At 40.3% G+C, this 16,439-nt stretch overlaps 1 protein-coding gene across 4 annotated transcripts in view; it reads left to right on the top strand.

Moving 5' to 3' along the window:
* inpp5a (inositol polyphosphate-5-phosphatase A) overlaps positions 1-16,439 on the top strand; it is a 119,516-nt gene that overhangs the window by 69,896 nt on the left and 33,181 nt on the right. For all 4 annotated transcript variants that reach the window (XM_023840775.2, XM_023840795.2, XM_023840784.2 and 1 more), the window contains exons 7-8: positions 5,275-5,327; positions 6,715-6,834. In XM_023840775.2, the coding sequence (XP_023696543.1) occupies positions 5,275-5,327; positions 6,715-6,834 (173 nt within the window). The remainder of the gene's footprint in view (positions 1-5,274; positions 5,328-6,714; positions 6,835-16,439) is intronic.

Raw genomic sequence — 16,439 nt, forward strand, 5'->3', positions numbered from 1 at the left:
TGTGATGGGTGTGGCTTCGTCGGCCGGCCTGGGGGCTGGCCTTGCTGAAAGCACGCCCCCCCCCCCCCCCCGCCCCCATGCACAATCCAATCGTCATGATTTTACAAGCTCTTTTGATAAAGTAATAAAGACCATTTCCAGTGTGACTGCGCCAGTGTCATCTCCATTTTTCACCCCATCCGTTACCCACGCTCCAGCAGGCAGCATACAAATATATGCAAAAGAGATGAACGTGGCCTTTGAAAGTATCCCCTGTTTGTTTTTCCCCTGTCCTATAACCCGTTTCATTTTCCTGTATCCATTTTAAGATGATCTAGAACTAATTACATTGGCTGAGGTGTGATGCAATTTAAAATAATTACCGCTCCGACTTAGTCTGTCAAGGAAAATAAACAAAAAAAAAGGGCAAACAGGGAAATGACAAAAGTTTCCGTGTGATTTATGAGTCCCCCTGGGCAGGGTTATGAATCTCAGATGATCCTCATGGGAGCAGCACTTTAGATAATGTTGGGCCATTTAAAAGGAACAGATTTGTGTAGTCTATCAGGGCCGAGTTTTTTTAAAGCCTGTAGTGAGAAATTGGTTGTTATCATAGATCACAGATACTGCTCAAACCTCTTATGAAAGATGAATTAATTTCACTAATGCTTTAATGCAAAGCTCTCATGAGGCAGGCAGGCAAGCGATAACCCCCTGTGCCGTCTCTGCTTTCTCAATGCTGATTTATGTTGTCTTTTAGTAGATGAAACCACCTATATTTGCAATCCATCTGCAGCCTAAAGGAACCCTATTAACGGAGGATCTGGGACAAGATGGAAGGCTGTGGATTTTGTACCCTATGTTTAGAGTAAAGTGTTGCGGAACAAAGCCAGGCGCGTGGAGAGCTGTAATGGGACGCGCAGCATGGCAGGTGACACGGAGATGCTGTTAGATCATAGGGGGTAAAAACACGAAGTAGTCAGTGGAATTGAGCCCTCCCTTTATGGAAAGCTTTCCATTTTTGTATAAAAATACATTTTTTTTGATAGAACAACATGTTATCAATATAATGTACATTAATGAACCCTTTTTGTATAACAATGGGTTTTAAAGAAATTAAATATAAAAGTAATTCAATATAAAATAAAAACACAATAATCTACCAATAATGTAACCAATAAATTTTAAATTTATTATACCTTTTTCCATGGATGTATTAGAACATTAATTGTTTCTGTTGTAAACCCCGTTAATAAGGTGCAGTTCAGTAAAGCTCGTCCTGTGTGTGTGTGTGTGTGTGTGTGTGTGTGTGTGTGTTGCAGCAGACTTACAGCAGTGATTGCTGCTCTCCCCTGACCCCATCCCTGGTTGGTTGTCCTGGGTGGAGGTTATGCGCTGCCCAAAAGCAACCCCTCCCCATATGTAGAACACATGACAGTAAACACACCCCTCGGAGAGTTATGGCTCTGAGCTGGGTGGGGTGGGGGGGGGGGGGACTTTAATTGGAAAGCTGAATAAGAAGGAACTGGACAAAACAGCGGCTGCGTTTCCTTTGAAAGGTGGGCATGACGGATTTGGTCAGCTGTCATTTCTTGTTGATTTGTAATGTCTTTAGCAGCCGGCTGCCTTTCTGTCTACTGCAGCCGCATTTCCTGCATTGCATCAAGGTGACACATTGTAAATACGTTTTTAACCGTTTCCGTAACTCTCATTGTGTTTTATCTTCATGCTGTAAAATCCCAGGTTTGGGCCAATTACATTACATTTTGGGCAAATATGTGATTGGCTATGAAGATGTAAGGCTTGACTTTTTGACATCTATAAACACCCAATTCTGAGAGCAGATTGGAGTGTAGGGTGGTAATGGGATTAGTGAAGAAGTTATTGATTAGGGCAGAATGTATGCCATCTCTTCTGGTAGCTGAATCAAAAATGCTGGCAGTAGAAGGATTAGACCAGGGACCATATTCATCCAGATGGCTCCCAGACCTGTCTCCAGCCAAGTGTGTCCTCTTCTACATCATCATTGGCCTCTAACAGAAATGATGGGATCCTCCAATCAAAAAACACCATCACTCTTGGTCACTGTTAAACCCCGCCTCCTGAGTCATTCTCTAATTTGTACCTTCCCTTTCTTGAATGACACTGTACAGATAAATGGGGGCCTGCATTGGACTGTATTAATCAGGGTTTGTCTGTATAACTTTATGCTCACAGGGCCTTTCTGACACTAGACCCGTGTCACATCTCGTTCTCCCGGTGCCGTCTGTCCCCTTGCCTGCCAGCCTTGTTATTTATAGAGATGTGGTTTTCGCTTTTAGATGGAAAAAGGTCAGTGAGTAAAACAGAGAAATATATCTCCACCCGTGCAACGTTTGAGAGATTTCATATAAGGAAAACTTCCAATAGATGCAAGTGGACAGTTTATGGACTACTGTGCTAGCAATCTTTAATGAAAAATCCATTTGACGGAAGCCCCCCCCCACCCTACCCCCACCCCCACATCTTCATCTCCATCACTTTAGAGCTTACAGGATGGAGGCCTGTGGCAAGTCTGTTTCTTGTTCATCACTGTCAGTGCCAGAGACCCAGTGCTCCTTGTCAAAGGTCAGTCAATGTCACCTACAGTGTCTGACCTTTAGCAATGACCTGACCCAACACTCGTGGGACAAGGAAGGTGACACTAGTTCACAGGGGCACCTTATGCTAGGTAGACCTTTGTGTTCCTCTGGTTGAATATATTTTATGTGGTCATATTTTGTATAACGCGTCTTTGTCTTTTTTTCAGTTGCGTATTGCAAACTAAAAAATTAATGGTATTATTTTTTACATTTAATTTTTAATTGTCTATTTTAATGTGATGTTTTCCTGATTTTAGGTATATTTCTGGAAATCTCATCTAATATGAGTTTCTATATATTTGGTATAAGGAATTTGTGATACAAAAATTAGGGAGAAAGTGATGATTTATGAGTTTCAGTGCTCTGCATTAAATTCTAGTAGAAAGTATTAACATTGCTGAAGACTTGTAAATACCACTGGATATTTCATAGAAATTAGAAATCTATATGGAGTAGCGGGGTGTGAATACAAACACACATGGGTAACTGATATGGCTTTAGCATCAACCAGGAGAGGCTGGCATTTGATGGGAAATGGAGGGTGACAATCAGGTGATCAATCGTAAAGGAGTTTCGGTGGCAGGATTTTAGGTGCCAGGGAGGTGATGGCACAGGCTTGTTCTGGGGTAGGTGTTTGTGCAGTGGGGAAGTCAGTTATGCTGAAAGCCAGGCTGGGGCACCCGAATTCATGCCTGTCTGCACTGTAGGGGGGAAGAATGGATGGAGTGTTTAAAAGGGGGAACGAGGGCAGCCTGTTTTCGGGGTCATCTTTAGGGTCAGGTAAGCCCCTAAAATGCTTCGCGAGCCCAAGTGGATGCTGGGGCGTCCTGCATCCATCTGCGCTTGATTAGGGGCGGAGCCTGGATCCAGCTGTCCGCCACCTTGGTGCTGAATCCTGATAGGTGGCTGCTGGCCATGGCACTGCGACTCGGGCTGGACGACCTGTCAGGCGGCGGAAGCAGCAGATCAGCAGCAGTCCCAGAGGTGGCGCCATGACAGTGGTCTGTGTGTACTTTCCATTTTTGAATGGAAGCTGATTGTATTTGAAGAAAATCCATTACACATCCAATGAACACAATTTGTCGTGTGAAGCCATTGGGGATCTATTACATTCAGTGTCAGGAAGGTGATAAATTTTGTTGGTTGTAGTTAATGGGTCTATAAATTGAATGTAGATAATGTTTTCCCCGGCTGTACTTATCTAAGGTATTATTTCTGAAAATTGTCTTTAAATGCTGGAATTTAAAGATTAAAATATATGGTAAGAAGGATTATTATGTTGTAAGACTTGACAAACCTCTTTCTGATTTCATGAATATTTGAAGTATTAATATTACCTAGTGTAATATGTCATGTTGTGGTTTCACCATATACACTCTAATAGCTTGACTGTTAAAATGTATGACATTAAAACAGAATTTTGAATGACCATGTGTTCTGAACATACAGAAAGTCTACTCTATGCCTGTATGTTGTGTATAGTGCTCACATTGTGTGTGAAAAGTATAGAGCTTTTTAAATTACAAACTCAAAAGGTTGTCATTTCAGAACTTTCGTGGTTTCCCCCTATAAAAAGACCTCGAATAACATGCTGTAAGAACAACATGAGTGTAACTACTTTGTCACTTGAAAGTTTCATGTTACATTACAAATTAAACTAAAAAATCACTCTGATGTTGGACAAAAAAAAAAATATCTGAGGTAAGCATTTGGTCATGAGGTGTCCAGCTAATCATGAGCATCAAGAAATGGTGTGAATGTTTTTTTTGTTTCTTTTTAATGTACATCTTTGTAAAGAAGAACATTGTTTATCGTCTGATTAGCAATTTCATATACATTTTCATGTAGCTGTATCTACCTTTTATACCTATAGATGAAAAGACAATTTCAGTGCACACATTTTTGTATACAGGTTTGTGGTTTCTTTCCTGTTGGATGGTACACATTGAAGTCTCAGAATTATGGTGAACTATAATTAGGACTGCATGTTCATTGAGGCGGTATAGATTAATTCAAGTATGCTAATGTGATTCAATTTGATGCAGTTAATCTTGTACTAATTCAGATTGAACGATATGAGATGTAATCAAATACCTCTCAAGCTTTTATGCGCATGTGAATTTTTAAATAAAATTAGTCAGTTTGTAATTATGTGACCTATGTCTTAATTAGTTTATTCAACATTGCAGCTTATCCCTCATTAGGAATATTTTAGAGTTTTATTTTTTATTTAATCTAACTGATGAGAACGGCACCGTTTTTCATGTGCGCTCTGGAGCAAATGTCATACATGGACAGGTTCAAGTCGCGGGTTCGAGTTCCCAGCATTAAACCGCATAAATGGATAATTTGCGATATGTTAACAGTGAAAGTGATTCAGGACCTTCTGCTGAGAGATTAGGTCATGTGGGTTCATTGACACAATAAACACAATAATAATGCTGACATAATCTTTTTAATTACAATAAATGTATTATGTATCAAATATTTTTGTGTATGTATGTGTATATAATATAAGCATATGTTTATATGTTTTTTAGTTCTTTATTGTGTATTCCTTTTTTTTTTAACTGTTTTTTTTACCGTGTATTTTTTTTACCGTGTATTTTTCTTTATTGTTTTTTACATAAATTAAATATAGTGTGATGATGACGGTAGTCTTGTTGTCTCGCAGTGCAAGTGGTCCAGGAAAGGTTTCATCAGGACCAGATGGGCTCTGGCTGAATGGTAGGTTTGCATCTCTGCCTGCCCTGTATCTGCCACTCTCCCTAACCTTTCTCTGCAGGCCTCATTTGCCATGAGGGGCCTCTTGGAGGGTATGAAGGGAGTTGGGTCCACTCCTGTCGCCGTGCAAGGAATCTGGTCAATTGGATTAGACGTAATCACGTTAATCATAGAGTTGCCTATGACAGATGACAGAAATCATTACATGCAATTGAACCTGCGCTGGATGGATATCAACATCCACTCCTGCGGGGTGGGCTGTAATCTAATAGAAGGAAGACACGAGAAGAAAAGGACGATATTGTAACGGAGGGATGACATGGGATGAAAGGGATGAAAATGTTGCAGAGGTATTCCAGATTGCAAGCGGGGAGATGAGACAAGGCAGCTGTCGTTTTGCTGGGGATGGGGGGGGGGTCATGAATCTTGTTAAGGGTATGGAGTGAGCACAGTCATTTATGCCTTATATAATACACAACAAACACACCTCCTCTCTGTGTCTGGTCACAGCCTAATGCATGTTTTCATTATTGCACTATAGCCCTTTATACTGCAGGGTTATTATAAACATACAAAGTGTCCCTGATTTACAACCCATGCATCTTATGACTCGGATGTGCAACTGAAAGTAAATTAGGCAAATGTATGTAAAAATAATACATTATATAAATGTAAAGATAATTTTCAGGTGGCAGTATGCCCAGCAGCGCTACGCTACCTAGAATATGCTTTGCGGAGTATGAAAGTTGTTCCGGTGCAAATGTCTTATTTCAACATACATCCGTTTCGACATATGAGCTGTCCGTTGAAATGGTACCCAGTCGTAAGTCAGGGACAGTGTGTAATCAGAATCAGAAAGACTTTATTGATCCCAAAGGGGGAAAAGCTTACTTTCCCAAGAACCATTTGCACATAGCTGTGTTTCTGTATGCCTGCCCGGTTGTTTGTCTGCAGGTGTATGTGCTTATGGTTTTCATTCGAACGGACATTAATGGTGTATAACAGAGCTTAAACCAACGGGGGGGCTCATGGCACTAACGCATGACCACATAAATAACTAAGAACTACGTACTGGAGGGGGGCAATCTTAAATAGTTTTCGCTCAGAAACTCGGATGATAATTAATGACTTTTTTTTTTTCAATTTACGATACGTCTCTGTAAGCTCTCTGCAACAGCTCTGCAGACCTCCAGTCGAAAACCCGTGTGCTACAGCATTAGGAGGTGAACACAGTAAAAAGTAAAGCGGAAAGGTTAACACGCAACTGCTAACTACACTGTAGGTTGGGCCAACCATTTTTACGTACGTATATATGTACGTATGTAAGTATGTATGTATGTATGTGGAATCTGATATTCACTTTTTTTTTTTTTTTTAAAACTTCCACCAGCACTTTCGACCTGGTGAACATTCATCTTTTCCATGATGCTTCCAACCTGGTGGCTTGGGAGAAGAGTCCGTCGGTGTATTCCGGAACACGACAGAAGGCCCTTGGCTATGTTCTTGACAGGTGAGGACCTTTGCCTCTGCTCCCAATGGTGCATTAACCATGTAAAGGTCTCTCCATGAAGCTGAAATGTAGAACGTTGTGGAATTTGATTTATGGTTATAGCTTTTGACTTTCTACCAGTGAGATCAAATAATACGATGACAAATCTATGATTTGATAACATATTCTGGTTGGGAAAAGTAAGTTGGAGAAAAATAAGTTTATCCAGTTTGGAACAATGTTTGATGGCATGCCAAAATAATTATTGGTGTTTTCATTTTATTGAAAATAAATTAATAGGTTGGTCGGCTGTTGATGAACATCTAGTACAAAGGGATGTTTTTTTCCATATTCACCATCTTTCCTCTCAAAAGAATTAACTACAGGGAGAATACAACTAGCTTATCAGTCTTGTCTTGTACTTGCACTGTATTTATGAATAAACAGCTTGCATCATTTATGTCTCATACAGTTAAGCCACTTGATAGAATGCCTTTTTAAAATTGACTGCAGTTTCCCCCCCCCCCCCCCAGACGTGGTACTCTTACTTAATGTGGCCATCACTCTAAAATGTCGTATGAAATCGAAAGCCTTCCTCACAGCCCCTTGATGTGATTTAATTTATTTATATTGTATGTATATATTTATTTATTTATTTATTTATATTTTTTTTCTGTATGACAATTGAAAAGTGCCTTTTCACATGGCAAGCAATATAACTGACAACAAAAGGTTTTAGGTTGCATGTTTGAACCAAATTTTGTTAAAACATCCAGCAGTTAATATGGGTGAACCTGTGAAACTGTATGCAATTTCACAAAATGAAAGTACTCTCGACCTTGTCATGCAGTGAATAGAAGAACACACCTATCGTACCATACTTATTTGCAAACGACCAGTGCTTGAAGTGGGAAAAAATAAGCGCAGGAACTCTAATTTTCCGACATTTGACATTTGTGCGGTGAAAAAAAAATCAAGTCTTTAGGATGTGTTGGTTCAAAAACTATTTTAATTTAATCATTCTTCCAAGCAATAACCTATAGGCATAGGCTACTTTTTTCTAATTCACAAATGGAATACTGAAAAACCATTAAAACAACATGTAGTCTTTTATCGGTCTTGTGATATTGTCTATTCTCGGGCCACTGTCGCTGCGTCGGATCAGTTTCAGTAAGTACCAGAACGCAGAAAAAAGTGGCGGAACCCAAAAGACGAAAATACAGAAGTTCCGGAACTGCGTTCCGCTGCGTTCCGGCCCACTTCAAGCACTGCAAACGACACAAGTCCTTCTAGAAGTAACGCTAGAACATTCCGTCTGTCATTTCGTACCTGGTTATCCATTCCTCACAGAATCATGGGGAATTTTAACATTTAATATTCTTTCAATATTCTGTTCTAGCACTTTCAGTTATGTGTTCAACCTCTGTTCAGAATCTGAGTTCATAATGCGGCGTGACTTTTACCAACATTCAAGTGTGTTTTCAGTGACTGTTCATAGGGGCAGCATATATTTCTCAAGGCTTTGACATGCGTGAAATACGAGTTGCTTTTTAAATTTCAAAGACCATATTTTTTCCTTCTCTCTTTTTTTCCCTGCTTCATTTTTCATTTGATAAGAGAATGGATTTAATGGACAGGGAAGTTGGAGTGTTTTAGGTATATGGCACCCTTTACATTTTTTTTTATTAAGCTGTAAGTTAAATAGATTTATGGGCATAATGAAGTTTAAAAGGGCCTTCCCTGTTGCTTACATTGAAGATTTTCATCATATTTTTCTCTGCTTTCATCATATTGCAGAAACTGATTTATTTTTAAAAGTTCCCCCATAAATATGTCCCAATTGTGAGTTTACGCATAAAGCAAAACCATATTATGCTTGCATTTTTACGACCTGCTTCTTTCCCTACTGTTTTTTGGAAGTAGTGGCGCTCTTTTTGGTGTCCAATTAAAAGGCGGCAACGTTTTATTGCTTTTTGAGGTGGATGAAGGGAGAGGCCTCTACAGAGGTGAATGCGGGGCCTGGCTCCCGCACGAGAAGGGCGCATCGCGGTTGAATTGCTCACTTTCTGGGTGCAGCGGGCCACAGATCCGGGGCCGCCAGCGTAAATACAGCAGGCCAGGCCACACAAAGGGCCCAGGCTCTGTAGCAGCAGTGAATAACGGACGAGCCCCTTTCAGAGGAGCTGCTAACCTTTTGGCAGCCACCAGCGAACTCCATTCTCATCTGCCAATCTGGGAGGACAATACAGCCAGGCTCCCTTTAAATGAAGTGCTTACCACCAACAGTGTCCCATTCAGCGAGGCTTTGGGAACCATCTTTACACATTGTCTGGCCCCCGACTCCCTGCAGGAGAAAAAGCAGGAAAGGGAAAGTGAGAATATCTATAGTGTGTAAACCCCCCCCCCCCCCCCCCCACCACACACACACACACACACACACACACACACTTCTTGCTCACCCCCCCGGAACTTTAATCTCTTTCTGGAGGTGGAGCTGGCAGTGGGGGGGCGGGGGGGGACTGGTGTTTCTGGACACCTCCAGCTCAGCTGTAGCAGCTCCTGGTGCTGGATGGTCACGGTGGAGGGCAGTTCCTGCATCAGGCTCCCCGTCTCTCTTATCTGCCTCAAGCTAATAATACAGCTTACAGCCTATTGAAAGCTGATCTGATAAGTCTTTTCCTCCCTGGCCTTTTAACTGCTAAACACTGTTTATCACCAAGGCGTTTCAAGATCCCACGAACAATGCTGAGAAGGAACGCCGTTTAGCCCGCTGAACTCCCACCAAATCACATCAAAAACACTTTTCTCTTTCTACTCTGTTTTACTTGGTTTATAGGCTGTATTGAGGTCGATCTTAAAATGCATTATGCTTATTTTTCTCCATGTTCCCATTTTTCTCTAACAAAGACCTTTTTTTTTCTTTTTCAGTTTTTTTTGTTTTTATAAAATCACATATCTACTCCTTTTGGATGTTGATGAAGTTCAGTTTCTTTTTAAAAATGCGTGTAGGAGATGCCGTCCTCCATTTCGCTAGTTGAGGTTCTGAATGGTTTTAATTGAACGTTGTTGTCCGGGTTCGTATATTTGTCTTGAAGAAATGCCTTGAAATCGTGGAAAAAAAGAGAACAGCAGCAGCAAGCTGAGCTCTGGTTTGTAAAAGGCTCCTAATTTGCTTAGGCTGGAGTTCTGACCGCGTCCATGATGTGCTGTGTTGATTCAGGACTTTCTAACAGTGGCTGCCAAAATGTGAGACTTCCTCTGATTGTTAAGTACCGCAAACAGCCTACGGAAATGGATAAAATAATCAAAAAATGTACAAGCAATTAACAGTTTATGTATAAAGAAAAATATTTTATTCTTTTTTCTGTTTTTGTGGTGGATGGTTCAGATTAGCAGAAACAATTTTACATTACAACTGTGAAATTCAAGCATAAAGACCTCCTTTGTCCCTCTCCATTATTTTCTCACAAATATAGTCCATTGTCACATAGCTGAAGTTAATTTGATCAACATTGGGACATTTAACTTTTATGTTTAGTCAAAAGGCTTGTTTCATGCTCATTTTCGGGCATTGAAAAGCCATGATTGGCAGAAAAATAATGTTGCCATTAACAATTCAGAGCAATTAGTTTCCCAGGGGAAGCGATGGGTAGCACTGGCCAGCACACAACAATTCTTTGTCATTTTATGGACGGTCATCAGTCAACTGTCAGTGTGTCTCAAAGACCCCCCCAATCTAAATGTTTCCCTTTCGACTTTTCCCAGAACAAGCAGCTGAAAGCAGAGAGAAAGGCGACTCAGTTTCTAGGCAATAGACATCTTCAGCGGGAAGGGGGATGGAGGAATTATCGGGAGGACCTCCACAAAAGCTATAGGAATCTATTAGGTTTTGTGTGTGCGGTGCGCAATGTTGCTGCATATTTCCCCCCCCCCCCCCCCCCCCGGTGTAATTCTGAGTGCTTCCGCGAGAGGCTGTTTTCATGTTTATAAACATCGGAAAGAACAGGGGGTCCTGTGCCAGGCGGGAAATCTGAAGTATATCAGCCTTAAAATGAATCAGTTTCGGGGTGGAGGGGCAGGCTGCCAAATCGGTGGGTGAATGTAGAAGCATGGCTAATGTGGTATCATTGATGTGGCGGATGCTGTAATTGGGTTGTGTGCGGGGGGTCCTCAATTAGGAGTGGGTGATTTGGGAGGAGTATTTGGAACCTTGCAAGATATGTATTTATCTTCTAGTTAAGGGGATGGTTAGCGGTATATGATGTGATTGTGTATTGCAGACGGGGGTGTGTGGGGACCTAAGTTGAGAATAAATGTTGTGGGTGGCGTGTAGGAGCTGTCGGCAGCTCTGATAGGGATTGTCTCCCAGCTAACCACTGAATGGGGGTATTAATGTCCCTGTCGGTGACTCTGTGAACTGCCTTTTCACCTTGGGGGGTCTCCCAGCAGGGGTCAAGCTCTTCAGGATTCTGTCACATCAGCTTCCCTCCTTACTGACTGCTAAGTTGTCTTTGTCTGGGTGTTTTCTTGCTGCGAAATCTGGACGTTTCCGTAGTTGTTTCCCGTCAGCATCAGCTAATTAGCTTCAATGCTACTCGATTGCTCCTTAAAGTATTTAATACGTTTTTTTCTAGGTCTCCACCATAAAGATATTATGTTATCTAAAGGAATAACCTTAATAAACACTCCAAACGACTCCATGTGTGAGCAATTGTTAAATTTCTGACGTCTCTTACTTTCAGTTTTTTTTCTCATTTTTAAGCACTGATTTTAGACATTTTGCCGAAAAATGCAAAAGGTTTTTATTAAGCTGCCCTATGATATATATTCTGTTATTTTTTTGTCCAATTTCTGCTTCACATTACATTTTTACTATTCTTTATTTGAAAGATCCCTATAAATATTTAGATTTCGACATAGATATATTTCTCCCAGTTTAGAAAAGAGCTGTAAAGTCAGGGGTAATTTAGATGGAAATGTATTCTCCGTCATCACATGGGATTCATGTTATACATCTTAAATATTAAGTAAGCCTCAAAGGACCTTAGATTAGATCTGGTAGCAGTGATATAACACAGACCCCAACAGGCAACATAACCCATGAAGGCCCGCAGGCCTGTGCTGCTTCACACTCCATGAGCTGCTGTGCTCTATGTGAGTCTTTGCTCATACCATGGGCTTTGCACTGCTGGGTGGCTAATCCACTAAACTCTAACTGACCCCCACCACCAGCACAGTCTCAGCCCCCTGACTCCGCTGGGACAGGCACAACCTGGACGTGTCACAAGGAGAATACGTTTCTTCCCCACTGCTGTAACTCTGGGGGGCACAGGTCAAATTAGGGGCCTCCCCAAGACCATTTGCCTCCCTGTCAGGGACCCTATTCTTTAAAATGTTAACATTATCCGAAATTCCTTAATTATTAGACAGGTTCACTAAGCTCCTTTTCCATGGTCAATACATGGAGCAGTTGATTATCTCCATTGGAGGTAAATTCTCACAATTATCTTATTCTTTTACTCTGAAAACTGCTACTAACAGATCAATACAGTATTGGTGTATGATTTAGTTTTCTTGCCAGTTTCGGTTATAAAGCTTAATTATTTATGGTTGTTAGTTTTTGCACAAGCCCCCAGAAAGGTCTTGTGTTGGCCGTGATTCTGTGTAAGTCTGCGAGTAACATTCAGAGACCGTGTTTGCAGTTTGGAACATGAGGCATTTAAAAATGCAATATTTACATGTTTGAATTCAACAGCTTAAAGTCTTGAAATGTTTATCCTCTCATTTTCTACAAATTAATAGGAAGCCAAAAAATTAATATGAAGTCAAAAAATAAAAGTGCAAGTTTAAGGATGTTCATACATGTGAATATAAGTGTTTATACAAAACAGAGAGAAACTGTGTGTGTGTGTGTGTGTGTGTGTGTGTGTGTGTGTGTGAAATGTGAGTGTGAGAGAAATGTGCTCTTAGCTCTTTGTGGTTTGCTGTAGGGGGCCTGGGAGCAGAGAGGGGGACTGTGTTATAAATTAGCAACTGACCCCGGCTTTGTGTGTTCCCAGGAAGGCCTGACGAATAGCCCCCCCTCAGTGAGAACAGCGTTGTGAAGAGCCCTTTTCACGGGTGTCACAGCACGATGAATTGGCCGGGGGGAAGCATGTTTATAGACTGTGTAAAGAACTGCGTCTTTGTGTGGGAATGTCGGTGACACTGTTACAGTTCGCCTGAATGAACTGTCATGACGCGGCTAATAAGGGTTCCTGCTGGGGGGCCTGTAGGGGCCCCCCCCGGACCCCCCACCTCTGTCAATTCACGCTCAGCTCACTGTGGCTAATTTGCCAATTCTTCAGCCTTCACAAAGGCCAGAAAAGTCAACTCTCACACTGCTGGGTCACCATAAGTGCTTTAGGAAATAATTGTGTAAACAGAATGTTACCTTCTGACCTGCGCCTGATACCTTGACTGTGGACAAAAACCGCAGGGGCTATCACATTAGGCATGGCTATTAGGGGACTAAAGTCGGCAGCTCCCTCCTCAATGGGAACTAGGGAAAAATCCTCAAGGACAGCCAGTGAGAGTCCCTTCGGCTGCCTGAGCCAATAGCCTTTCAGCTTAGACCTTCTAAGACTTTCATCCGTGGCAGAGAGAGTTGCTTACATCTGGCGACCATTACTACACCTGGAATGAAACAACTGTCTCATTACATGACATTGAATAGCCTTGTCCTTATCAAGCCAGCTCTAGCTGCAGAAGAGTTTATAAGACTATGGATAGGCTGTCGACTTTGCCAGTTTTCCCCATTCATTTTTTTTTCCCCAAAGAAATTTTATAGGTTATTAACAAAAAGGTATTTATGATATGATATTAATGATAATGAAACCTGCCTTAATTAAAAAGTAAATAAATAAATAATATAAATAAGAATTGTTTTTGGCTGAATTTAGTTACTGATTAAATTGCATTTAAAAAAAAAAATACATTTATTAACATATTTGTTTGTGCATATATTGGGGAAATTGGTTAGTGTTTATAAATTATATTATGTGCCTTAGAAGGGTCACCCTGCAATAATGTTTCTGATGTGAACCTGCAGCTTTATGGACAATAGTCCAGTTTTAGTGATTTTCACATTTTAATTTGCACAAACTTTAGCGGATTTACTGACAACATGTCATGCACGTCAAAGCATGTGAAAATACAGTCATGAATCAGGGCCTTGTTCTGGTTGGGTATCACTGTACTTCTGTTAATGCTGGCCTATTATAATATGAGCACCTCACACAAACTAAATCAAAGCATGGCTGATTGAAGATGTCCTGACCTAGGGATTGTGGAGTGAATTTAATGAGCTCTGGATATCACCTCACTAAAGCCTATTGGCGAAATATTTGCACAACTCTTCATCTTGAAGGCAGTGGAAAATGCAGATAATTTAGGGACTAATGTTGTTTACTGTTTATCTACTGTTCAAAAAGCTACTTGATTTAATTTGTTTAATTTCCTTTAAGGGTGAATCCTTTAAATATTTATGGAAGTAGCTAGACTACTTATGCAAGGAAAATATTGGTGTTGCGTTTAAATGAAAGGGAAAGGACAGCTCTAAAAAATGATTGCATTATAGATAATGGCTTTCCTTGCAAAATACATAATGCATAGTTCGAGTGAAACTTTGACCAAGTTCCAGCAATTCAAGATTTTCATGGTCCTTAGTACCAGCTAATGAAAACAAACCACACAGTGCTTCATATTTTGTTGTTTAATATAGTTGACATCTTTTTCCTAAGGTGACCTTCAGTTTCACAGCAGTGTTTCTGTAGTGTTGTTATTGCAGTGGATTGTTCATAGTAGATTTTCACTAGTGTAATGTGATGTCACAGTTATAGTTGTGGTAGATTTATAACACTGATTCTTAGACATCCCTAAATTAATAATGAATATATATTTAATATCTGTCTACTTCACATACCTCAGGGATGTGGCACACACAACATACAACACACAGAGGGTTTGACTAATACAGCGGTTGCAGTTCTAGTTATCACTCTGCACACAATTTTAGTTCTGACTTCGTTACCTTATGCCCTGATGGTTGTTCCTCACCCTGTTAGTCAAATTATCTTAAAATTTGTGCACTGTTATTTAAAATGACTCAATCAAGAGTTGTCTTGCTTGAATTGCGCTAAATTTTTCCTGCTAAATGGTATAAGCATGGGGTGTCTGTACGAGACAAACAGTATATGGAAATAGAGCCAGGCATACTGTATTAAAATACTCTTCATAATAGCACAGTGTTTTTTTAGTAATACTTTCTGTAAAGTATTCAACAGTTAAAGTTTTTAAGTCTAAGCTACAGATGCAGTCTAAAAAGATGACAAAAAGTACATGAACCGGCACCAGAAATAGTTTATATTCACTTAAGTTGTACGTCACACGGTATTATAGCCAATAACAACAACAGCAAAGTATTTTAATATAGTATTTCAGTTTGATTCATCTTTGAGCCAGATAAAAAAAATACTCCAGATAATAGCTAAGGTTCTCATATGCGATATTACTACCACAAAGATAAATTAATCAAGGTAAATGCCTCGTTAAACTGTTAGTCATCTTTGCCAGTACTACGTATACTTGGACTGTGCAATTGCAGATTACACATTATAATAAACAACTACAATAATATATATATATATATATATATATATATATATATATATATATATATATATATATATATATATATATATATATATGATATTTTTAAAACACGCAATATTTTACATTGATCCCTGGACTTGTATGCTAGGCCGCTTGAGTCCACTTGTGATCCTTGGATCAGAAGTACATTGTCATGCACAGAGTGCCGTTAAGCTGTCAAATTATTTCCTGCTTTGAGTAAACCTATATTCTAAATCTCTCTAATGAGTTATTGGAAGCATCCAGACAGATTGGTTCTGTCACAGGAGCGGCTCAGACTTGCGACTGTGACATCGCAATGGGCTTTTCTTGCTTTTGCATCGTGAGAGTTTGAACGTTAGGGCTTGAGTGGAAATGCCCGATCCCAGAGCGATGGAATGGATCCCTCCGTCAGCCACATGGATCTCTCTACACGAAGCCACTTCTAGCTAGAAACAGGCTCTATTTTATGATGAAGGGCCAGGATGGCACCAAAAGCTGAGTGCCTTTTATGGCGTCATAAATATATTGTTATCAGGGTGAAGTCACCAAGATTTATCCCTCTGATTAGCTAGGCAAGCATCCTGAATCATTAATTACACAAAGGTACCTTCTCTTTTTAATGTCTTATCTCTCCACTTTACTGGACCCTTTCAAGTAAATGATTAGGTAAAGGAGTCAATTATACACAGCTTAACTGTATTTTAAATATACTGAAATGCTGGCTGGTTTTACCTTTGAATGTCCCTGATTTGGAAGAGCTTCATGATTCCAGAATCAAGACTTCATGAATCTTGAGAGAACTGTCCTTCCGTGTGCATTTATTACCGTCCCGATGTTCCCTCCAGTTTAACACATATAAAACCCCATTGCCTATGTAAAAACACCATGCGAAAAAGGGAACTGAACAAATATGCTTGTGGTGCGTTCCTGTCTTTTTTCAGATGAAATGATTA

Source organism: Paramormyrops kingsleyae, chromosome 3 (assembly GCF_048594095.1).
Source record: "Paramormyrops kingsleyae isolate MSU_618 chromosome 3, PKINGS_0.4, whole genome shotgun sequence".
NCBI lineage: Eukaryota > Metazoa > Chordata > Actinopteri > Osteoglossiformes > Mormyridae > Paramormyrops > Paramormyrops kingsleyae.